Genomic DNA, 26,493 nt, shown 5'->3' on the forward strand with positions numbered 1-26,493 from the left:
TTCTCATCACATATGATAAGGATAACAAGGACAGGATTTCCAGTTCTTATACCTTGCCAAGAGATTTTATTATTATTATTTTATTTTATTTTACTTGTCATATAACATATTCCCTCCTTACTTCCAAAATCCCAATTTACAAACTCATAACCAATAATAAGAACATACCTCCCTGCAATTCCTTGAGAAGACGACCCGAGGTTTGAATACTCGGTTATCAATTTCAAAGGGGTTTGTTACTTGTGACAACCAAAACATTTGTATGAAAGGACTTTTGAAGGTTTAGAAATTATACTTGCAACGAGGATTTATCCGCAAATTTCTAGACCACACAAAAGTCATCTCATCAAAATGGCGCCGTTGCCGGGAAATTGCAAACGTGTGTCTTATTATTGGTTATTGTAAATATTTTATTTTTGCTTGTTTATTTGTTTTTATTTTTGCTTTTCCATAAATTAAGAGGTTATTTGTTTTTATTTAGTTATTAAAAAAAAATTTTCAAAAATGTGTTTTAGTGTTCATCTTGATCTTCAAGTTGTTCTTCACGTTCATCTTGACCTTCAAGCCGTTCTTAGTTGTTTTCTTCGTTTTGATCTAAAAATTTGAAAATTGGTGTCATTTTATTATTTTTCTCTTTCCTCATTAAATTCAAAAATATTTTTAATTAATTTTTTTGAAAAAAAAAATTTATTTCAGATTTTTATTTTTAAATTTTTTATCTTATCTTATCTTATTTCAAACAAATCAAATTTCAAAATTCAAATTTAAAAATTTTCAAAATTTAAATTTAAAAATTTTCAAATTTCAAATTTCAAATATTCAAATTTCAAAAATTTAAAATTCAAATTTCAAAATTCAAAATTCAAAATTTCAAATTTCAAATTTCAAAATTTAATTTTCAAATTCAAAATTTAAATAACCTTTTAATTTAAATTTATTTTTATTTTTATTTTTAATTTTTATTTACTACTATGAACTCTCACCCCTTTGGCTATGAGTCTGGTTACAACAATGTTGCAGGAAGAAGAAATTACAATGAGAACAGGCATCAAGGTTGGAACAATCAAAGATGGGAGGAGCCACAAGGATTTGATCAACCCTCATGGCAACAACCACCTCCAATGGACTATCAACAACCACCACCATGTGCCTATGAACCCTTTTCCCAACATAACTTTGGACCACCATACTCACAAGCCTCTTTCCGTCATTCACCTCCATATGACCCCAACCCTCAACCACCATACCAACCACCTTATGAGCCATATGAACCATATATAGAACCACCCCAATTCCAATCCAATCACTTCCAATCACCACCACTTTTCTTTGTGTCATGTCCAAGTCCAGCAACCCGAGAAGCAGAGGTTCGCCTAACAGAAACAGTAAAAAAATTTCAAACAACCATTCAACAACTGGAGTAAGCAATAATTCAATGGGTTTCTAGGCGCTCAAATACACAAGGATTAGCCACAGCCCCATGTGAACAGTCTAACGAAGAGCGTAGCATGAAGGAGATACTAGAGGCTCTAGTGGACAAGACAGAGCATGAATTCATACTAGAACAAGTAGAAGAAGCTGTCATCGTTCAAGAAGAAGAGTTGGTTGAAGACTTAGGAGATGCAGAACCTCCATGGAAAAGTCCAGTCATAGAACCCCCTTCCAAGACGTTTGAAATTGATGCTGAGAAGGGTGTACAACCTCCAAGGCATATCACAGTTAAAGACTTGGAAGAGGTTGATCAAGAGATGGAGATTCAAGAAGAGGAAGCACAACCTCCCATGCCCTTGGAAAGCAATGAAGAGAAGATTGAATTGGAAGAAAGCTACCAAGAGGAAGAGGTTGAAATTGAAGAAGCTTGCAAAGAGGTGGTAATTATCAGAGAAGAGCACAAGGGAGTGGAGCTTGCAATTTCATTAAAAATACCTCCCCCTAAGTTGCCATCATCCTTCACAACATTCAAGTGGGTAAAATTCATATCCCTTAGCTTTCTAATTCCACTTGAATATGGGCTACTGGAGACGGATGGCCAACTTAGAGCTCTTTGTGACATTAAGAGTAAGAGGAAGATGGTCAGTGGTAAGAATTATCCTGCAAGGTTCATTATGGTTGGAAGCTTTAAGTTTAAACGCAAAGGTTGGTATAAAGCTCAACTGAATGGGTCTAGGAAGTTGTTTGGCCGCTTTAGTGAGAATTCAGATTGCTTGCTACCCGGATGGAATCATAATGATCAACACAAAGACGGGTGTAAAAGCAAGATTTGGGATCCTGGAATCTGCTCTGACACTTGTTACCCCGGGAGCCTAAGAATCTGTTTGAAGCTTCTTAAGGGCTTTACATGCTTAGTTTGGGACCTTGGAGGTTACTGGAATCACAAACATTGGTGGAGATTCCTGGATGAATACAAGCATAAGCCACCATAACAGGGTGCTCACCAAATGTCCAACTTAAGGACTTTAACTAAAAGTGCTAGGTGGGAGACAACCCACCATGGTATAATCGTTCCTTTTTCATTTTTATTTAGTTTTGTTTGTTTTTGAGTTTTATTTTATTTTATATTGAACCTGGAGTTTTGCATCACATTCATATTAACACTGCATTCTGCATTTTTTTTAGATTATCAAAAAAAAAAAAAAAACTTCCGCCACGCGACGCGATCGCATCAGCGACGCATTCGCGTCGTAAGGAGAGTAAAGAAAAAATAAAGATGAACAGAAAGTCACGCTGGAGCGTGGCTGGAGGCGTGCCAATAGCACAAATCAACCCACGCGACCGCGTCGCTGACGCGTTCGCGTCACATGGGAACTTTGGCCTCCCACGCGACCACGTCACCCACGCGGCCGCGTGACCTGAAAATCGACGTCAAAAGGGTGCATGGCCGAAAGTTGTGCTGGAGTTGGGCTGGACTCGTGCTGGAAGCCTGAGCCCTCCCACGCGAACGCGTGCACCACGCGACCGCGTCATATTGAAGATAAGGCCATCCACGCGATCGCGTCACCCACGCGATCGCGTCTCCTAGATTTTTGGCAAAAGAATTTTGAACAGAGAGTTGCGCGACCGCGAGGCTGCACTCGCGCCAATCGCACAAATCAGGTCACGCGATCGCGTGACCCACGCGTCCGCGTCACAAGCGGCGCACAGAATATCCAGATCAGCCAATTTTCTTATCCTTTCTTCTCTATTCCTTATTTTTCTTATCTTTTCTTATTTCTTCCTTCTTCCTTTCTTATTTTCCTTCACCTCCATTCTATTTTATTTGCATATTTCATTCATTGCATCTTAATTTTGTGCATATTTTTATTTTCTTTTCTAAAATTAATTATTTTTCCTCTTGGTGTTAAAATTTTCTTATTTCACTGTTGCAATTTTCTCTTGAATTATTTTGGGTGCTTCATGACTTGTTTTATTCTGATTGGGTAATATTATTTAAATCAATGCTAATTTTTATATTACTGATATTTCTTTTGCATTGACATGAACTTACATTGTCTTTCATTACCCACTCTCTTCCCTATGTTGCAAATTTTTGCACTCTTGATCTGCCATGTACTTCTATTATTTTCTCACTTGCATGTTGTAGCTACCATGTAATTGAGACCCTTATTATCTGGCATTTATACCCATATTTTATTTATTTTCTATCTTTATTTTTGGGTTACTTTTTCCTTCCCCTCTTCTTTCAGGATGGCCACCACAAAGGAAGAGAAAAAGCTTCTTAATGGGAGAGACAAACAAGTTCCTACGCACATTCCTTGATGAGAGGAGCATCAGTTGAAGCAACCCGTCACTTGCACATCTTAGCATGCACCGAGGACAGTGCAATCTTTAAGTGTGGGGAGGTCGATACCGATCTCCGTGGGTTAGTACCTTCCTATCTCAAACACCAATGATTTATTTTTCTTGTTAGTTGTTGCATTTGCATATTTAATTGCATATTTATTTGATTTTTTTGCATATTTTACCACTTGATTAAAGTAATATTTTCTTTTTCAAGAAACCTTTTAGAAAATTTCACTAATTGAATAAAATTTAATGTTACACTTGTTTGAAGAGATATTATACTGGAACATAGTTTAGAACTCGAACACACAAAACCTGTGAGATTTTTGAGCCTATTTGAATTGGTTGCATTTTATCAACCAAAATTCTGTTTTAGTGTGTATTTTTCTCTCTAAAATTGTGATCTTTGTCTTGCTTAATTCTATATTTCCATTGTTTGATGTATACATGCACTTATATGATTGAGGCCTTTGTTTCACTGAGCTTACATACCCATATGGCCTTACCTTTCATTATCCTTTGCAAACCAATTTGAGCCTATTTTACCCCTTTGTTCTTTACTTTAGCTCATCACTAACTCTAAGCAGAAAAACAATATTGTCCTTAATTTGAATCCTTGGTTAGCTTAGACTAGTGAGAGTGCTCATGAATTAAGTGTGGAAAAATTGGGTTTGGAAATATTTGGTTTAAGAATTGGGTATTATATATCTTTATGAAAATGTGAAAGAAATGTTTAGAACATGATTCATGCATTCAATAATTTAATCATATGCATTGAGAAAAATAAAAAAAAAAAAGAGAAAAGAAAAAGAAAAAGAGAAAAAGAAAAAGAAAAGAAAAAAAAAAGCAAATAATAAAAATGGGACAAAATGCCCCAAAGTTAAGTGTTGAAAGCAATGCATATGTACTGTACTTGAAATTTGAATGCATGAATACATGGATAACATGGTTAATGGACAGTTAGGTTTTTGTATTATGATTACATGGATTGTTTAAGTTAGGTGGAAAGTTTAAGTTAATTAAAGATTCAGATTTTAGTCCACTTGGCCAAATACAATCCTACCTTGACCCTAACCCCATTACAACCCTTAAAAGACCTCTTGATATGTGTATCTGTGCATCAAATTTATGTTGATTGTTAGATGAAGAGCAAGCCTTAGAAAGCAAGGTTAGTAGAGAATTGAGAAAATCGAACCTAAAAACACTTGAGTGATTAGAGTGTATACACTGCCAGTGAGGGTTCGAAGCTCAATTCCTTGTTCCCTGCTTTCATGAGCTATTTTCTTCTTGCAAGTCTATTTGTACTTCATTTTTTTATGATTTGAATTAGTGAAATCTAGTTCATATTTATTCTTGGAGAACTTATTTACTCTTAACCAAGTAGGTAGAAACATTTTTTTGCATGTAGTTGCATTCATAGGTTGTATTTCATACATTCTACCATTCCTCTTCATCTTTATAGTTTCTCTTGAGCTTAGCATGAGGACATGCTTTTGTTTAAGTGTGGAGAGGTTGATAAACCACTATTTTATGGTTTATCTTGTGCTCAATTGAGTGGTTTATATCTACTCTTTACCCAATTATTCATAATATTTGCATGGTTTTATATTGCCTTCCTAATTATGTGCTTTGATTGAAAACATGCTTCTTTGATCTTATATTTGCTTATTATTAATCATCTCTTATTACCATTAGATGCCTTGATATGTGTGTTAAGTTTTTTCAGATATTATAAGGCAGGAATGGCTTGGAGGATGGGAAGAAAGCATGCAAAAGTGGAAGGAATGCAATAAGTTGGAGAAATTGCTAAGCTGTCCAGCCTGACCTCTTCGCACTCAAATGGCTATAACTTTAGCTACAGAGGTCCAAACGACGCGGTTCTAGTTGCGTTGGAAAGCTAACGTCTGGGGCTTCGATTTGATATATAATATGCTATAGTTCCCCTGACGCTAGGCAACGCAACTGCGTGATCCATGCGGCCGCGTTGCAGTGACGAAAAACCAGCGTGGCAAAATTTGAACCAGCGAATTCTGGACTGTTTTTGACCCAGTTTGCGGCCCAGAAAACACAGATTAGAGGCTATAAAGTGGGGGAATATATCCATTCATAAGAGGCTCTCATATTTATAATTTTAGGAGTAGATGTAGTTTTTAGAGAGAGAGGTTCTCTCCTCTCTCTTAGGATTAGGATTTAGGATTTCTCTTAGTTTTAGGAGTGACTCTCAATCCCAGGTTCTTTATTTTTATTTATTTTCTCAATTTAATTTATGAACATCTATGCCAGATTTAATTTCTTTTGTTAATGCAATTCGAGGTATTTTCAGATTTAAGATTGCTTTGCTTATATTGATGCTTTTAATTTAATTTAGATATTTTTCTCCCTTTTGGCTTTGGTCAAGTGATTGGTAGTACTTGAGTTATCAAACTCAGCAAGTGATTGAAATTGGCAGATTTTGCTTTAGCTAGGATTGCTCTAACACTAGTCTCTCCACAGGAGTTGACTAGGACTTGAGAATCAAGCTAATTAGTCCACTTGACTTAACTAAGTGGGATTAAAATCCAATTCTCATCACATCTGATAAGGATAACAAGGACATGATTTCCAGTTCTTATACCTTGCCAAGAGATTTTATTATTATTATTTTATTTTATTTTACTTGTCATATAACATATTCCCTCCTTACTTTCAAAATCCCAATTTACAAACTCATAACCAATAATAAGAACATACCTCCCTGCAATTCCTTGAGAAGACGACCCGAGGTTTGAATGCTCGGTTATCAATTTCAAATGGGTTTGTTACTTGTGACAACCAAAACGTTTGTATGAAAGGACTTTTGAAGGTTTAGAAACTATACTTGCAACGAAGATTTATCCGCAAATTTCTAGACCACGCAAAAGTTCTCTCATCACATACGCGGAACCCCTTCTCTGCCCACATACTCGCGTTGCAGGGATGGTCCGCGTAGCGACTTTAGCAAATTTTGAACTCATGCGTACACGGGCGGCTTAGAATATTTTTTGTTATGAATTTAGAGCCGGTGACTTAGAATTGTAGAGCAAGTGGATTAGCCAGAGTGCTTGTGGAGTGTACTAAGTGGATTAAAGAGAACATATCAGAGTATAGTGGAGATAAGTTGGAAGAAGCATATTTTGATTATAAAACTATATTTTCATTATAAAATTGATTTCGAATGATTGTTCATCTTAAGCTCTCTTTCCCAAAAGTGCTACCCCAGTGAGATGGTGGAAGGTGAGGATCCCCTTCTTTGTTCCTCCTGGTATTGTAAAATCGCCTCCAATGAGGATGGTGGGAAGATAGTGATAAACCACTATTTTATGGTTTATCTTGTGCTCAATTGAGTAGATTTTATCAGCTCTTTACCTACTTATTCATACTATTTGTATGGTTTTACATTTGCCTTCCTAATTATGTGCTTTGATTGAAAACATGCTTCTTTGGCCTTAAGTTCCCTATGTTTTAATCCTCTCTCATTACCATTAGATGCCTTGATATGTGTGTTAAGTGATTTCAGAGATTACAGGGAAGGAATGGCTCAGAGGATGGAAAAGAAGCATGCAAAAAGTGGAAGGAATACAAGAAGTTGGAGAAATTGCTAAGCTGTCCAGCCTGACCTCTTCGCATTCAAACGGCTATAACTTTAGCTACAGAGGTCCAAACGACGCGGTTCTAGTTGCGTTGGAAAGCTAACGTCTGGGGATTTGATTTGATATATAATATGCCATAGTTGTCCTGACGCTAGATGACGCGACCGCGTGCTCCATGCGGCCGCATCGCAGTGACGAAAATCTAGCGTGGTTGAATTCGAGACCAGCAAATTCTGGGCTGTTTCTAACCCAGTTCTCGGCCTAGAAAATACAGATTAGAGGCTGTAAAGTGGAGAAATGCATCCATTCATAAAAAAAATCTAGTGAACAGTACGGAGCATGACTTTGTACTGGAACAAGTAGAGGAAGCCGGAATTATTGAAGAAGAAGAATTGGTTGAAGACTTAGGAGATGCTGAATCTCCTTGGGAAAGTCAAAACATAGAGCCTCCTTCCAAGACGGTTGCAATTGATGTTGAGGAGGGTGTACAACCTCCAAGCCATATCATAGTTGAAGACTTGGAAGAGGTTGGTCAAGAGATAGAGATTCAAGAAGAAGAAGCACAACCTCCCATGCCCTTGGAAAGCAATGAAGAGGAGATTGAATTGGAAGAAAGCTACCAAGAGGAAGAGGTTGAAATTGAAGAAGCTTGCAAAGAGGTGGTAATTATCAGAGAAGAGCACAAGGGAGTGGAGCTTGCAATTTCATTGAAAATACCCCCTAAGTTGCCATCATCCTTCACAACATTCAAGTAGGTAAATTTCATATCTCTTAGCTTTCTAATCCCACTTGAATATGGGCTACTGGAGACGGATGGTCAACTTAGAGCTCTTTGTGGCATTAAGAGTAAGAGGAAGATGGTCAGTGGTAAGAATTGTCCTGCAAGGTTCATCATGGTTGGAAGCTTTAAGTTTAAATGCAAAGGTTGGTGTAAAGCTCAATTGAATGGGTCTAGGAAGTTGTTTGGCCGCTTACGTGAGAATTCAGACTGCTTGCCACCCGGATGGAACAATATTGCTTAACCAAAAGACGGGTGCAAAGGCAAGGTCTGGGACCCTGGAATCCATTCTATCAATCACCACTCTTGGGGCCTAATCACTTGCTTTAACTTACTTGAAGGCTTTCTGCGCCTAGTTTGGGATCCCGGAGGTTACTGGAGATACAAACATTGGTGGAGATTCCTGGATGAGTTCAAGCACAAGCCACCATAACAGGGAGCTCACCAAATGTCTAACTTAAGGACTTTAACTAAAAGTGCTAGGTGGGAGACAACCCACCATGGTATGATCGTTCTTTTTTCATTTTTTTTATGTAGTTTTATTTGTTTTCAAGTTTTATTTTATTTTATTATATTGAACCTGGAGTTTTGCATCACATTCATATTAACACTGCATTTTGCATTTTTTTCAGATATAAAAAAAAAAAACGCACGCGACGCGTTCGCGTCGCTGACGCGTCCGCCTCACTAGTGCGTTGAGGAGAAAAGAATTGAACAGAGAGTCACGCGAAAAGCGTGGCTGGAGGCGCGCCTTTAGCATCATTTGACCCCACGCGACCGCGTCAGGTGGGAACTTTGGCCTCCCACGCGACCACGTCACCCACGCGGCCGCGTGCCCTGAAAATCGACGTAAAAAGGGTGCATGGCAGAGAGTTGAGCTGGAGTTGGGCTGTACTCGTGCTAGAAGCTAAAGCCCTCCCACGCGAACGCGTGACCCACGCGTCCGCGTCATATTGGAAATAAGGTCACTCACGCGATCGCATGCCCCACGCGACCGTGTCACCCTGGATTTTGGCAATACTAAGTTTTGAACAGAGAGTTGTGCGACCGCGAGGCTACACTCGCGCCACTAGCACAAATCGAGTCACGTGACCGCGTGCCCCACGCGTCTGCGTTGCCTGACCTTATTGCGCACCACGCGACCGCGTCACCCACACGACCGCGTTGCCAGCGTCACACAACCTATCCAGATTAGTGCCAATTTTCTTATCTTTTCTTCTCTAATCCTAATTTCTTCTATCTTTTCTTCTTTCTTTCTTACCTTGTTTCTTTCCCTTCTCATTCTTCTTATCTTTTATTTTATTTTATTTATTTGCATATTTCGTTCATTGCATCTTAATTTTGTGCATATTTTTGTTTTCTTTTCTAAATTCATTATTTTTCCTTTGGTGTTAAAATTTTCTTATTTAACTGTTGCATCTTCTCTTGAATTATTTTGGGTGCTTAGTGACTTGTTTTATTCTAGATAGGTAATATTATTTATATCAATGCCAATCTTTTATATCTGTATTACTTTTACATTGACATAAATTTTTATTATCTCTCCTTACCCACACTCTCTTCCCTATTTTTGCAAATTTTTGCATTCCTGATTTGCCATGTACTTCTACTGTTTTCTCATTTGCATGTTGTAGCTACCATGTAATTGAGACCCTTATTATCTGACATTAACACCCATATTTTATTTATTTTCTATCTTTATTTTTGGGTTACTCTTTCTTTTCTCTTTTCTTTCAGGATGGCCACCCGGAAGAGAACCGGAAGACGTTTACATGGGGAGACAGGCAAGTCAATCTGCACAATCTATAGAGAAAGGCATCAGTTGGAGCAGCCCATCCACTTGTACATCTTAGCATGCACCGAGGATGGTGCAATCTTTAAGTGTGGGGAGGTCGATACCGATCTCCATGGGTTAGTACCTTTCTGTTTCAACACCAATGTTTAAATTTTCTTTGTTAAATTAGTTATTGCATTTGCATATTTGTTTGATTTTATGCATTTAGTTACTACTTGGTTAAAGTAATATTTTCTTTTTCAAGAAAATTTTTAGAGCATTTCACTAATTTGAATAAAATTTAATGTTACACTTGTTTGAAGAGATATTATACTGGAACATGGTTTAGAGCTCGAACACACAAAACTTGTGAGATTTTGAGCCTATTTGAATTGGTTGCATTTTATCAACCAAAAATTTTGTTTTAGTGTGTATTTTTCTCTCTAATATTGTGATCTTTGTCTTGCTTAATTCTATATTTCCATTATTTGATGTATGCATACACTTACATGATTGAGGCCTTTGTTTCACTAAGCTACATACCCATATGGCCTTACCTTTCATTATCATTTGCAAACCAATTTGAGCCTATTTTACCCCTTTGTTCCTTACTTTAGCTCATCACTAACTCTAAGCGAAAAACAATAATGTCCTTAATTTGAATCCTTGGTTAGCTTAGACTAGTGAAAGTGCTCATGAATTAAGTATGGGGAAATTGGGATTGAAAACATTTGGTTTGATAATTAAATATGTTAGAATTTTCTGAAAATGTGAAAGAAATGTTTAGGACATGTTCATGCATTCAATAATTTAATCATATGTATTGAGAAAAATAAAAAAAATATATAATAAAAAAAGAGAAAAGAAAAAGAAAAAGAGAAAAAGAAGAGAAAAAGAGCAAATAAGTAAAAGGGGACAAAATGCCCCAAAGTAAATGGTGAAAGCAATGCATATGTACTGTACTTGAAATTAGAATGCATGAATATGTGAAAAACATGGTTAATGGATAGTTAGATGTGGTATTATGATTACATGGATTGTCTAAAGTTAGGTGAAAAGTTTAAGTTAATTAAGGATTCAGATTTTAGTCCACTTGGCCAAATGCAACCCTACTTTGACCCTAACCCCATTACAACCCTTAAAAGACCTCTTGATATGTGTATATGTGCATTAAATTTATGTTGATTGTTAGATGAAGAGCAAGCCTTAGAAAGCAAGGTTAGTAGAGAATTGAGAGAATCGAACCTTAAACACTTGAGTAATTAGAGTGTATACACTACCAGTGAGGGTTCGATGCTCAATTCTTTGTTCCCTGCTTTCATGAGATATTTTCTTCTTGCAAGTCTATTTGTACTTCATTTTCATAATTTGAATTAGTGAAATCCAGTTCATATTTATTCTTGGAGAACTTATTTACTCTTAACCAAGTAAGTAAAATCATTTAGCATGTAGTTGCATTCATAGGTTGCATTTCATACATTCTATCATTCCTCTTCATTCTTTATAGCTTCTCTTGAGCTTAGCATGAGGACATGCTTATGTTTAAGTGTGGGGAGGTTGATAAACCACTAATTTATGGTTTATCTTGTGCTCAATTGAGTGGATTTTATCAACTCTTTACCTACTTATTCATACTATTTGCATGGTTTTACATTTGCCTTCCTAATTATGTGCTTTGATTGAAAACATGCTTCTTTGGCCTTAAGTTCCCTATGTTTTAATCCTCTCTCATTACCATTAGATGCCTTGATATGTGTGTTAAGTGATTTCAGAGATTACAGGGCAGGAATGGCTCAGAGGATGGAAAGAAAGCATGCAAAAAGTGGAAGGAATACAAGAAGTTGGAGAAATTGCTAAGCTGTCCAGCCTGACCTCTTCGCACTCAAACGGCTATAACTTTAGCTACAGAGGTCCAAATGACGCGGTTCCAATTGCGTTGGAAAGATAACGTCCGGGGATTCGATTTGATATATAATATGCCATAGTTGCCTTGACGCTAGGCGACGCGATCGCGTGCTCCATGCGGCCACATCGCAGTGACGGAAATCCATCGTGGTTGAATTCGAGACCAGCGAATTCTGGGCTGTTTCTGACCCAGTTCTCGGCCCAGAAAATACAGATTAGAGGCTATAAAATGGAGGAATACATCCATTCATAAAAAAAAGCTTTCACATTCACAATTTTAGGAGTAGATGTAGTTTTTAGAGAGAGAGAGGTTCTCTCCTCTCTCTTAGGATTAGGATTTAGGACTTCTCTTAGTTTTAGGAGTGACTCTCAATCCCAGGTTCAATGTTCTTTTTATTTATTTCTCCAATTTAATTTGTATGTCAGACTTAAATTCTTTTGTGAATACAATTCGAGGTATTTTCAGACTTAATTTTGCTTAGCTTTATTTATATGAATGCTTTTAATTTAATTTAGATATTTTCCCTTTTGGTCTTGGTTAAGAAATCAGTAACTCAGAAATTATCCAACTCAATAGCATAATTGATAATTGTTATCCTTGCTAATTGAATTGGTCTTCAATAATCCCAATCTTTTCTTAGGAATTAACTAGGATTCAAAGATCTAACTAATTAGTTGCTTGACTTTCCCTTGTTATAGCAAAGGTTAACTAAGTGGAATTAAGATTCAATTTTCATCATCATTGATAAGGATAACTAGACTGGACTTCCAATTTCTCATACCTTGCCAAAAGTTTATTTTACAGTTATTTATTTATTTTATTTGTCATTTAAATATATCTGTGCTCATTGCCCAAGCTCCAAAATCCACAATTTACATAACTCATAACCAATAATAAGAACATACTTCCCTGCAATTCCTTGAGAAGACGACCTGAGGTTTGAATACTCGGTTATCAATTTTTAAGGGGTTTGTTACTTGTGACAACCAAAACGTTTGTATGAAAGGACTTTTGAAGGTTTAGAAACTATACTTGCAACGAGGATTTATCCGGAAATTTCTAGACCACGCAAAAGTTCTCTCATCAGATAGGATCCCCTTATTTGTTCCTCCTAAACATATGAGAACATAACTCTTGAGTAAACGCAAGGGTTGTGGTTTCACCTCACTTGCTCCAGGCTGGTTGTTGAGGCTCCCCGGGTAGGTGCAAGGATATTGTTTGCCCCACTTACTCTGGATTAAGATTATTTTGAGCTTTTTAGGTAGACGCAAAGGTTGTGGTTTTGTACCACTTGCTCCAGGATGGTAATTGATATTTATCTAAGTCACGAGTCTTCATGGGTTCACGCAGTGGCTCACCCCTACTTGCTCCAAGTTGAGATTTGAGATTCTGTTGACCCTGCGTCACAAGTGTGGCCAGCCACTTATACTTTTCTTGAAGATCTCCCCCAATGAGATGATAAATGAATGATTATATATATGCATAGACTCTTGGGGAAGCACGCACGCAGGAACTGTCTAGGGTTTGCTATTAGACATGGCAGGTTTGGCTGGATAACCGACAGATAAGACTCATCGGCCATAGAGTAGACATGCATCATGTGCATTGTATGATTTGTTTGAGTATGTATATTGTGTTTGGGTTTGCCTAATTGTTTATTTATATTTATATGCTACGTGACTTAAATGTTGTATTTATTTTCTTAACTGTGTGTTACTTATATGCCTTGTATGTGTTTGCTTTGAGAGATTCTTCATGCTGGTGGAGGTGATGCTGAGGGTTGTCCCAAACTGGCGATTGAACAGTTTGTAGAGAACTGGAATTAAAAAAGATAGAGTATAATTCCTAGGTAGAATTACCATATTTCTGGTTAGTGAGAACTCTAGGCTTTGATTTGGATTGCCTTCGACTTCCTAAAGCCTTATATCTTAACTATTTGAGTACTGTTATCATACCGAGAACCTCCGGTTCTCATCCCATACATATTTTGTTATTTTTTAGATGTAGGACGTGTATTTTGTTATTTTTTAGATGTAGGACGTGTGGCACCTCGCTGAGTGTGCTGGAGACTCTTTGAGAGCAAAGAACTACTTTTGGGGAATTTGTAATATATATATATATATACCTTGTATTCTCCACTGTTATATTAAAACTTGTATTTGTCCCTCTTAGAGGTCGACTCGAAAAATTAGGATTGGTACTTTATCTTTTAGTTTTTTTTGGATATATATATATATATATTGTCTCTTCAGTTTTCTGTTATCAACGCTTTCTTCTCGAAATGTTTCGGGTGCTATGAGATTTATCCTTTGTTTTGCTTACCTTTTTGTTTAAAACTCTTAGTTAAACTATCTTTCATATATATAAATGTACGTATTCTTGTTTTTAGAGGTCGTAGCGTCTCACCACCTTTGATTTACGACCTAGATGTAAAGTTCTGTGTGGTAGGGTGTTACACGCTGCTGGTAGAGCGCTGTGGCAGTACTAGAGGCGATGGCAAGACACGAGAGAGAGAGAGAGAGAGAGAGAGAGTCATGGCTGACGGAGGAGAGAGGAGGAACGAGTTAGTTTTAGTGAGGGGGAGAGGCAGCAACCACAGGAGGCGCCGGCGGGGCTGACGGAGCGATGGGAAGAGGAGAGGGTTAGACAGAAAGTCCATGGGAGAAGAGAAGTTAGAGAGAGAGAGAGAGATGAGATTTCGAAATGAAGGGGAGAGGACTCGTACTTTGAATTTTAGGGCTCGTTATCGTCGGATTTACTGGCGAATAAATCCGACGGTAATGCATTGCGGGTCACCAAAATGCAACGTTTCACTAATTGGATTTATCGGCAAATTCCCACATTACATTTCGCACCTATTTTCTTTATTTTTCTACTAATTATTATTGGCAAATTTATCATAAAAAATGAAAATCCATCGATAATAATTTTAACCTGATAAATTGCATACCAAAACCATTAATAAATCTGTTGAAAAACTAACGTTAATGTGCGATGCTAAATTTGACAATAAATCTAACAGTATTCAATACATTTTTTGTAATGAATATTTGAGAGGCTGAAACTCAAGTTCAAAGTTGCTCCAAGACCTAACTTGAGCATTTTTGGTGGGGGGGGGGGGGGGGGGAGGTATAGAGACAGTAGAAACTAGTGCAATCCAAGAATCTGCCAAAAAGCAATTACAGGCGTGTAATTAACTCTAGCAGCATCAGTTGTGCTGCATAAAACTAATTCAGTTTGTGTATAAATAGAGAGGTTTAATGTGTGGTAGTTAGTTCAGTTTTAGTTTATATTCTTGTAAGATTTTGTTGTAAAAATTTATGACTGGAGTTTTTTTTTTTTTTTAATGCACCATTCTATTTATTGGTTGAGTTCTTCTTCTGGTTTGTCTTTTTAATTCATTTCTTGTTAAAGTTCAACCTGTAATTCTATATAAAATTTCTATAATTATTTCATGAATTAAAAATATATAAGATAAATTTATCATTACTAAATATAACAAAAATAATTTATTATTTAATTTTTAAAAATATCAAAATAATTGTCTAATTATTATTTGGGTTAGATAAAGACTATATATTAAAATTATTATTAGAAAAAAATTTAATTTTTATTTTAATAAATATAAAATAAATATATTAAAAATATAACTTTTGTTATTTTTATAAAACTTTTTTAATTAATAATCTTATTAATGCGTGTCCTTAAAGAATATGGACATATGTAACACATGTAACCACATTAAACTTAATTACTACTAACTGATGAGTTCGAATTCCAATTGGCAATTGCCAACTAAACTAATCATTACCTTCGTTCATTCATTATGATTCTTTAAACACTTCCGGCCGGACACAATAATGCGAGTTGTTTTGTCGCACATTTCATACCAAATGTTGTGCTGATATTAATTATGACGGCCTATGTATAATTGGAATTTTCTTGATTAAACAATCTTGAACTTTATGCTGCTGTTATCGTCATTATGTGTAATTTATACTCTCAATTCTATTTGTTTTTTTCACCATAGGAATCTTAATTCCATGCGGCTGATTGGAACTCATGTTATTTTCTTTTAATTTTTTTCATAGAAGATCTCACGTTATTAATATTATTAATATGGTTTATTATTATTATACTAATTATTGTTTTAATGTTGACGGGTTAACCATAATACTTTTTAACTAATCCCTTATGGCCTTATCCAGCTCGATGTGTTGTCCGTTTTTGAGAAAATTTAATACGTGTTACGATAAAATCAAACACATGGAATGGATGTCTATTTATAACTTGGGCGGTAACTATGAAAGAGTCATTTTTTAAGGATGAACTAAAATAAATGAGAGTTGAATATAAGAGCATCTTACCTGTATAAATAGATGGCATCACTCAATACATTTTATACACAGTGAAAAAACAACAACAACTGAATATTATTCTCTCTTCCTTTATACACATAGCAATAATAAAAGCAAATGCTATTTTATTTCTCTTTACTTTTTATACTCCTTTCTATCTTTATATATATATTTATGCAATTCTCTCTCTCTTTACTTTTTATACTCCTTTCTATCTTTGTATATATATATATATATATATATATATATATATATATATATATATAAATTATTATTGAGCTAATTATTTTAATACTAGAGTCTTCTATTTATACATCTTTATTTTATATATCTTTCACAACACGTTATCAGCACGAGACTCTGATCAAATTTTTAAGAAGACTCAGGTAACAAATTTTTCATTATGTCGAAACTCTCTCATCTTGAATTCAATGCTCTTGAAATATCTGGAAACAATTATTTATCATGGATATTAGATGCTGAAATCCATCTTGATTCAATGGATCTTGGAGATACCATTAAGGCTGAAAATAATGCATCCCAGAAGGATAAAGCTAAAGCCATGATTTTTCTTCGTCGTCATCTTGACGAAGGATTGAAAAATGAATATCTTACATTAAAAGATCCTGCAGATCTTTGGAAAGACCTTGAAGAAAGGTATAATCATCAGAAAACGGTGATACTTCCTCAAGCCCGATATGAATGGACGCATTTGCGTTTACAAGATTTTAAATCTATAAATGAATATAATTCTGCAATGTTTCGAATCACCTCACGAATGAAATTGTGTGGGAAAAAAATAACTGATCATGATATGTTGGAGAAAACTTTCTCAACCTTCAATGCCTCGAATGTGCTCCTGCAGCAGCAGTATCGAGAGAAAGGGTTTAAAAAATATTCTAAGTTAATTTCTTGCCTTCTTGTTGCTGAACGCAACAATGAGTTGTTATTGAAAAATCATGAAGCGCGCCCAGTTGGCGCTGCCCCATTTCCTGAAGTAAATGTGGCAAATTACCCCAGAAGAGGTAAATGGCAAGGTTTTAATAATAAGAAAAATTATGGAAAGAAAAAGAATTATGTTCAAAAGAGAGGATCTCACCAGAAGTGGGATAAAGAAAGGAATATCGGGCAGAATAAATCAACCGAGGAGAAGTGTTTTCGCTGTGGTGGAAAGGGCCATTGGTCTCGTACCTGTCGTACCCCAAGGCACCTAGTCGATCTTTACCAGGCATCTTTGAAAAAGAACGACAAAGGAAAGGAAATAAATTTTGTTTCAAATGATGCTGAGAACTCCACCACTCATTATGATGTATCTGATTTCTTTGAGGATCCTGAAGGAAATATTGGTCATTTGATCAATGATGGAATAATTTAATATGTGGGATTGTGAAGTATATATGTAAATAAATAATGTAAAGAACTTATTGTTAAGTTTTATTTTCTATGTATTTAAGTTTCAAATGTGATGTACATAAATAATGAAATATTAATGTTTATGAATTTTGAAATTATTAAATGTGTCAAATTTTAAAATAAAATTTCAGTATATGACATTATTTTATGTACAGTGTTTCTTAGAAAAATAATTCTGATCAAGTATTCAATTTAACTGTGCATACTACTCATTTTATTATTATTTGTTTTTGAAGAGAATGGCAAGGATGTGTAATGAAGATGTATGCCTTGCGGATAGTGCAAGTTCGCACACTATTCTCAAAAGTGATATATATTTTATCCATCTTGTGCCAAAAGAGGAATATGTTAATACTATTATTGGCTCAGGCAATGTGATTGAAGGCTCCGGAAGAGCTATAATTTTGTTTCCTGGAGGAACAAAATTTATAATAAATAATGCACTGTTGTCTACCAAGTCTCGAAGAAACTTGTTGAGCTTTAAAGATATTCGACGAAATGGATATCATATTGAGACTATGAATGAGGAAAATCATGAGTATTTATATATCACAACTCATGATTCAAATAAGAAAGTTATATTAGAAAAATTACCCTCACTTTCATCTGGGTTATATTATACTAAGATTAGTGCAATTGAATCACATGCCACTGTAAACCAGAAGTTTACTAGCCCAAATGAATTCATAACTTGGCACGACCGTTTGGGTCATCCGGGAACAACCATGATGAGAAGAATTATTAAAAACTCTCATGGACATTCACTAAAGGATCAGAAGATTCTTAAAACTAGTGAATTTTGTTGTGCTGCATGTTCTCAAGGGAAGTTAATTTTAAGGCCATCACCAGTAAAGATTGGATTTGAGTCCCTTGAATTCCTAGAAAGGATTCAAGGTGATATATGTGGACCTATTCATCCACCATGTGGATCTTTTAGATATTTTATGGTCCTGATAGACGCAACTTCGAGATGGTCACATGTGTGCTTATTATCTTCTCGCAAAACTGGCTCAAATTATTCGATTAAAAGCACAATTTCCAGAAAATTCAATTAAAGCAATTCGTCTTGATAATGCTGGTGAATTTACTTCCCAAGCTTTTGATGCTTATTGTATGGCTAATGGAATAAGTGTTGAACATCCAGTAGCCTATGTTCACACACAAAATGGGTTAGCAGAATCACTTATTAAGCGCCTCCAATTAATTGCTAGACCCTTGTTTATGAGAATAAATCTCCCAACCTCGGTTTGGGAGCATGCTATTTTACATGCCGCAGCACTTATTCGTTTAAAGCCAACGAGTTATCATCAATTCTCTCCTATGCAATTAGCTTTTTGCCAGCAGCCAAATGTTTTCCATTTAAGAATATTTGGGTGTGCGATATATGTTCCCATTGCACCACCTAATCGCACCAAAATGGGACCCCAAAGAAAATTGGGAATATATGTTGGATATGATTCTCCCTCTATAGTAAGGTATCTTGAGATACAAACTGGAGATGTATTTAAAGCCAGGTTTGTGGATTGTCATTTTGATGAATCAAAATTTCCAACATTAGGGGGAGAGAATAAGCTTCCTGAAAAGGAGCTTAACTGGAATGCATCATCATTGATGCATTTAGATCCTCGATCAGGGCAATGTGAACTGGAAGTTCAAAATATTATACATTTGCAAAGAATAGCAAATGATTTGCCTGATGTATTTTTCGATACAAAGAGGATAACTAAATCTTATATACCAGCGGAAAATGCCCTAATTCGAATTGATGTCCCAGTAGGACAAGTAGCCACTGAAGCAAAATCACGCCAGAAGCGTGGCAGGCCTGTTGGTTCCAAAGATAAAAATCCTCGAAAGAGAAAAGAGGTAAATAATATTCCTGTTGAAAAAGACATAGTAGAGACACCTGCAGTTGTCCAAAATTCTGATATAATGCCAAAAGACGTTCAGGTACCTGAAAATTGTGAAAATAACGAGATCTCGATAAATTATGTCTTTACAGGAGAGAAATGGGACCAAAATAAGACAATTGTCAATGAAATATTTGCATATAATGTGGCATTAGATATCATGCATGAAAGTAAGGATCTTGAGCCAAGATCAGTCGAAGAATGTCGACAAAGGAATGATTGGTCAAAATGGAAAGAAGCCGTGAAGGCTGAATTAGACTCACTTGCAAAACGTGAAGTCTTTGGACCTGTAGTCCGTACACCTGAAGATGTAAAACCTGTTGGATATAAGTGGGTATTTGTGAGAAAACGAAATGAGAAAAATGAAGTTGTGCGCTATAAAGCCCGACTTGTGGCACAAGGTTTTTCACAAAGGCCCGGTATAGATTATGAAGAAACGTATTCCCCTGTAGTGGATGCGATAACATTACGTTATTTGGTCAGTTATCTGCATATCATAAACTGCATATGCATTTAATGGATGTGGTAACAGCCTATTTGTACGGCTCATTAGATCGGTATATCTATATGAAAGTCCCTGAAGGACTAAAGATATCTAAACCATCCAATGAATATTCGCAAGGGTTATACTCAGTCAAATTGCAAAGATCTTTATATGGTCTAAAGCAATCTGGACGAATGTGGCATAATCGTCTTACTGAGTATTTGGCCAAAAACGGATTCAAGAATGATGATATCTACCCGTGTGTTTTTATAAAGAAATCTGCATCTGGATTCATTATAATTGCTATGTACGTTGATGATTTAAATATCACTGGGACTCCTGAAGAGATTCCAACAATTATAAAAACTCTAAAAGAAGAGTTTGAGATGAAAGATCTTGGAAAGACTAAGTTTTATCTCGGCCTGCAGATCGAGCATATAAAATGTGGGATCTTTATTCATCAAACAACATACACAGAAAACATTTTGAAAAGATTTTATATGGATAAGTCACATCCATTAAGTACCCCAATGATCGTAAGATCTTTGGATGTGAAAAAGGATCAATTCCGTCCTAAAGAAGAAAATGAAGATATCCTTGGTCCTGAAGTACCATATCTCAGTGCCATTGGAGCACTAATGTATCTTGCTAATAATACGCGACCTGACATATCATTCGCGGTGAATTTACTAGTAAGGTATAGTTCCTCTCCAACCAGAAGACATTGGAGTGGAATCAAACAAATTTTTCGATATCTTCATGGAACGGTTGATATGGGATTGTTTTATCCCTATGGATCCAAGTCACAACTAGTTGGCTATGCAGATGCCGGATACCTGTCTGATCCACATAAAGGGAGATCTCAAATAGGATACCTATTCACATATGGTGGTTCAGCTATATCATGGAGGTCCACGAAATAGACGATAGCAGCAACCTCCTCTAATCATGCTGAAATACTGGCGATTCATGAAACTAGTCGCGAGTGTTTTTGGCTGAGGAGTCTGATTCAATATATTCTGTCATCATGTGGACTGATTGATCATAAGATAGCTCCAACTGTCCTGTTTGAAGATAATACAGCATGCATTGCTCAACTTAAGGGTGGATACATCAAAGGTGATAGAACAAAGCATATTTCTCCCAAATTCTTCTTCACTCATGATCTTCAAAATCAAGGGACAATTGATGTCCAACAGATTCGCTCAAGTGACAATCTGGCAGATTTATTTACAAAGTCACTCCCAAAATCCTCCTTTGAAAGATTGGTACATGAGATTGGGATGCGCCGATTTCGAGACATTAAATGATGTCGGCAAGAGGGGGAGACTGTACTCTTTTTCCCTTGGTCAAGTTTTTTTTTTCCCATTGGGTTTTTCTTGACAAGGTTTTTAATGAGGCAGTCTCTATCACAAAGGATATTGTACTCTTTTTCCTTCACTGAAGTTTTTTCCCATTGGGTTTTTCTTTAGTAAGGTTTTAACGAGGCAATAATCCTAAATGGTCATCCAAGGGGGAGTGTTATGATAAGATCAAACACATGGAATGGATGCCCATTTATGACTTGGGCGGTGAACTATGAAAGAGTCATTTTTCAAGGATGAACTAAAATAAATGAGAGTTGAATATAAGAGCATCTTACCTGTATAAATAGATGGCATCACTCGATACATTTTACACACAGTGAAAAAACAACAACAACTGAATATTATTCTCTCTTCCTTTATACACATAGCAATAATAAAAACAAATGCTATTTTATCTCTCTTTACTTTTTTTTACTCCTTTCTATCTTTATATATATATTTATGCAATTCTCTCTCTCTCTTTACTTTTTATACTCCTTTCTATCTTTGTATATATATATACATTACAACATATAATATTATTATATATATATAAATTATTGTTGAACTAATTATTTTAATACTAGAGTCTTCTATTTATATATCTTTATTTTATATATCTTTCACAACAATACGATCACATATGTTTTCTTTTTCTAGTAGCATATATGCCATACATGAGGTCATCGGTGCTACATTATATTCTTCTACTTAACACCTTATCGCTTGTAAAAAATAGAAAATAAATTAAGTCACTCGTCAAAAATAAAAGTAAAAATGGGTCGTAGAGCTTCCTCACTTGTATGTTTTATAATAATAATAATAATAATAATAATAATAATAATAATAATAATAATAATACAGCCTTTTGTATCAATCTTATATTGAGTAAATGTTTTTTCCGATCCCTAACTATTTGTTCGATGGACTTTCCACCCCTAAAAAATCTAAACACCCAAATCGGTTCCTATCTATTTTAATATATGTACGTTTCAGTCCCTGATTAGAGATCGAAAATGGCATTTACTCAAAGTAGATAGAAATGGAACGTACATATATCAAAATAGATAAGGACCGATTTTGATATTTAGATTTTTTAGGAGGTGGGAAGTCTATCGGACAAATAGTTAGGGATCGAAAAGGACATTTATTCTCTTATATTTGACTATATACTTTAATATATTTTCATTATTTTTTAAAATAAAAAAACTTTGAAAAACAGGTCTAACTCATCGAGTCCAACCTGCCTGTAAACTAATTAGGCTGAAGGAAAAAGTTCTATTAATCCAAACCAATTCAGTCTCCTGCTGTTAAATAATAAATATAATCCAAAAGTTTCACTAATTCGGACTGATACTTTATTCAACTTTTAAAACATTAAAGAATATTTTTTAAACAATTCATTTCAAATTAAAATTGTAAAAAATCTGAAAGCAAAATTTATTGTTCAAATACTTCGTAATGTAAGTCTACATTAAGTACACATCTCAGAAATAACACAGATTTAATTTTCGTATCTCAAAAATAATTAAGATACAAGATACTTCAAGGCATAAAAGAACACTTAAGTTCAACACATACATTTTAACTCCAAAATATAAGTGTGCTTAATAAATTAGAACGATTAAAAATTGACTTTCTCACTTCATTGTTGCAAATATAAAAAGGACTATTGTATTTGTTAAAAACAACTAAATCGAGCCAAAGAAAACTTGTACATCTTGCACATTTTAAAATATAAACTCATAATGAAAAAAGGAAGGATTTTAAAATATAAACTCAACACTATAAATACAAGTTAAAGGAAAACTATGAAGAATAAGAAGTTAAAACTATGGTGAAATGTTATTGTCTTTTTGCTTTCAAAGTGTTTTTGACTTCCTTCGTTCTTTTTTCACTATAAGACTCTCCTTATATCAAGAGTAAATTTTAAGTTATTTGTAACCTAGTTTTAAAATTTAGTTTTATCTTGCATCAATTATATAAACAGAAATCTAAAATAATGTCTACATTTGATATATGAGAAAGTCTAGAGACCAGTACTTCTATTAAAATTTAGTCAATATTTAATTAGTAAAAGAAAAGTGAATAATCTCATATCATTAAATATAATTTTATATTATTAAAAATATTAATAATAACTAATTGATGGCTATAAATAACAAAATATGATGGCCCTAACACTTCTTTTGATATATATTAGAATCAGGACTACAAAATCAATCTATAAGTATATTCGTACATATATAAAATTAAAAAATATATATTATTTTAGTTCTTAAAATTTAGATCAAATTTTAATAATTTGGTTTTTTATCATTTTAAATTTTAAATTTTTATTTTAAAAATTTTTAAATAGGCTTAATATTTTTTTATGGTTAAATTTGACACTAATAGTTAATGGAATAAATGACGTGAATATTAATAAATTATATCTTTTTTATATGTTAGAAATAAAAATATAACCAAAACTTCTTCATTTCTTTTTGTAAAAAACTCTAAATCCTAACAATCAATCATAAACACACTAAAATCAAAAGAAAAATTTTATATTAATGATCGTTAGTAGATTAATTTTACTTGCATATTAAAATCAAATAATACTATTGATTCTTCAATATACAAATTATTTTTGTCAAATTTAATGATAGAATAACATTAAATTCATTTAAATTTTTTTGAGATTAAAATAAAATACTTAAAAAATTTTAAGATTGAATAAAACGTTTAAAATATTAAATAACAAATTAAAATTCCACCCAAATATTTGACTTTCTCCGTTTAAAAGTTTCTTAACATTCGGTTACATTCTTTAGCTAATGGATCCGGTGATTTTTAATTTATTTTTCACTTTAATATTTTTCCTCTCTCTGCTTAGTATTGAGTATTGACCTTGAGTGTTCCCTTTTCTAATCGATTGTGTTTGTTCATTTGTTGAACTAATTGTAATCTCCTTTGAGATCAAATAAAATATTATGTTTGACAAAAAAAAAATAAAAAGAAAGTATCCAATCCCCAAAGGCCTAAACATTGCATCAAATTGAATCCGATTTATGTTACTTCAATGAAATTGATCCAGTCTAAACTATAAGTAAAAGAGATTAATCTTCCGCTGGAAATCACCCCCAGTAATACTATACCACAAACACTAATAATAAAAAAACAACAAAATCTTTAAAAGAATAAAAAGAGAAAGCGGGTGGAAGTTGGGGTTAGATAATGGAGGCGTGCAGAATTAACGACATGTGCTAAATAAGAAAAGTAAAGAAAGTAAGAAAGTCCATCAAGATTCAAGACACTTAACAAGTAACAACAAACTCTTTTATCCATCCGCCATCACTGATTCATGCACCCAGTGGGCCCCACTCTCCCCCCTGCCCCATCCCCATATCCACCCTCCTTCCTCACTCACTCACTCACGACTCACAACACCAACCATATATAAAACCCACCCAAATAACAAACCTCACACTCTTCTTTCTTTCTCTCTACACTTCTTACTTCTATAACCACCCTCACCCCTATGGCCCTCGTTCGTCACCGCCGCCATCTTAATCTCCGCCTTCCCCTTCCAGAACCTTCCGAACGCTGTCCACGCTTTCCTCTCTCGCAAACCACAAACGCCGCCAAATCCTTCTCCGCCTCCTCCGGTGACGTTATCTTCCCCGGCGACATCGAGAAACTGGAAGTTCTCGGCCACGGCAACGGCGGCACAGTCTACAAAGTCCGCCATAAGCGAACCTCAGCGATCTACGCTCTCAAAGTCGTGCAATCCAGCTCCGACGCCACAACGCGCCGCCGCATCAGAACAGAAACCGAGATCCACAGCCGCGCCGCCGACTCACCGTACGTCGTTCGCTACCATGGCTCCTTCGAGAGCCCGCTCTCCGGCGACGTCGCCATCCTCATGGAGTACATGGACTCCGGCACGCTGGAAACTCTCTTGAAAACAAGAGGCACGTTTGACGAAGCCTCTCTGGCGAAAGTGGCGCGTGACGTTCTTAACGGTCTTAACTACCTCCACGCGCGCAACATCGTGCACCGTGACATAAAGCCCGCGAACCTCCTCGTGAATAACAAGAATGAGGTCAAGATAGGTGATTTTGGGGTAAGTAAGCTCATGTGCCGGACGCTTGACCCGTGCAAATCCTACGTCGGCACGTGCGCCTATATGAGCCCGGAGCGGTTCGACCCGGATGCATATGGCGGGAATTATAATGGATATGCCGCAGATATATGGAGCCTGGGCCTGACCCTTCTGGAACTTTACATGGGTCATTTCCCGTTGCTCCAAGAAGGTCAGAGGCCTGATTGGGCTACCCTAATGTGGGCAATTTGTTTTGGGGAGCGGCCGAGTTTGCCTGAAGGCGTCTCGACCGAGTTCCGTGACTTTGTTGAGTGTTGCCTCAAGAAGGACTCTAGTCAGAGATGGACGGCTCCTCAGCTCTTGACCCACCCGTTTCTTTCTAGGAATAACCCCGAACCTTAGCTTCCGGAAATTAATACAATTTCCTTTAATTCTTATTATTATTTTCTTTTTGGAGCTACTTGTATATTCTCCCCGAATCCAGAAATTTTGCTAGTTCAAGGATCCTTATTATTCCCTTTGTATATTCTTAATTCTAAATGAATATTCTTATGTTCTTCTACATATTCATCTATGATTATCCTCAACATGTGACTAATTAAGCAAGTGTCATCAAAGTATTGGTAAAAAACGGAACAAATCAGATAAGCTACATGGAAATTAAATATGGTAAGTTATTGATGAAAGTAATGTTGTTTTTAATTTATTAATGAAACCGGTTGATAGAACATGCCCCGCCACTAAATTCAGGATAAAAGAGAGTATTATTATAAATTAATGTTTTTTTTTTCGATTGATATAAAGTAATGTTAAACTTATTGTTTTAAGTTAATGGTTGATGGAATAGTGGTCCCAAACTAATATATATCATCGGAAATTTATTTTTCTTTTTTGGATAACAATATATATCTCATCGGTTGATGTTAAGAGAATTAAGAAAAAGAAATAGATGAATGATGGTGAAGGAGGCAGATGGATCCAAGCGAAGGTGGTTGGAATTTCGAAGGAAAGGGGACGAACGTGGAACCCTCCTTGGTTTAATGGTTTTGGTT

At 35.4% G+C, this 26,493-nt stretch overlaps 1 protein-coding gene across 1 annotated transcript; it reads left to right on the forward strand.

Annotated features, from left to right (window-relative positions):
• The first annotated feature begins 24,460 nt into the window (after positions 1 to 24,460).
• On the forward strand, positions 24,461 to 26,003 carry LOC112750887 (mitogen-activated protein kinase kinase 9). Its single transcript, XM_025799807.3, has one exon. It carries the CDS (start codon positions 24,878 to 24,880, stop codon positions 25,841 to 25,843), a length of 966 nt encoding a protein of 321 aa, XP_025655592.1. The 5' UTR covers positions 24,461 to 24,877; the 3' UTR covers positions 25,844 to 26,003.
• The last annotated feature ends 490 nt before the right edge of the window (positions 26,004 to 26,493 follow it).

Source organism: Arachis hypogaea, chromosome 15 (genome assembly GCF_003086295.3).
Source record: "Arachis hypogaea cultivar Tifrunner chromosome 15, arahy.Tifrunner.gnm2.J5K5, whole genome shotgun sequence".
Lineage (NCBI taxonomy): Eukaryota > Viridiplantae > Streptophyta > Magnoliopsida > Fabales > Fabaceae > Arachis > Arachis hypogaea.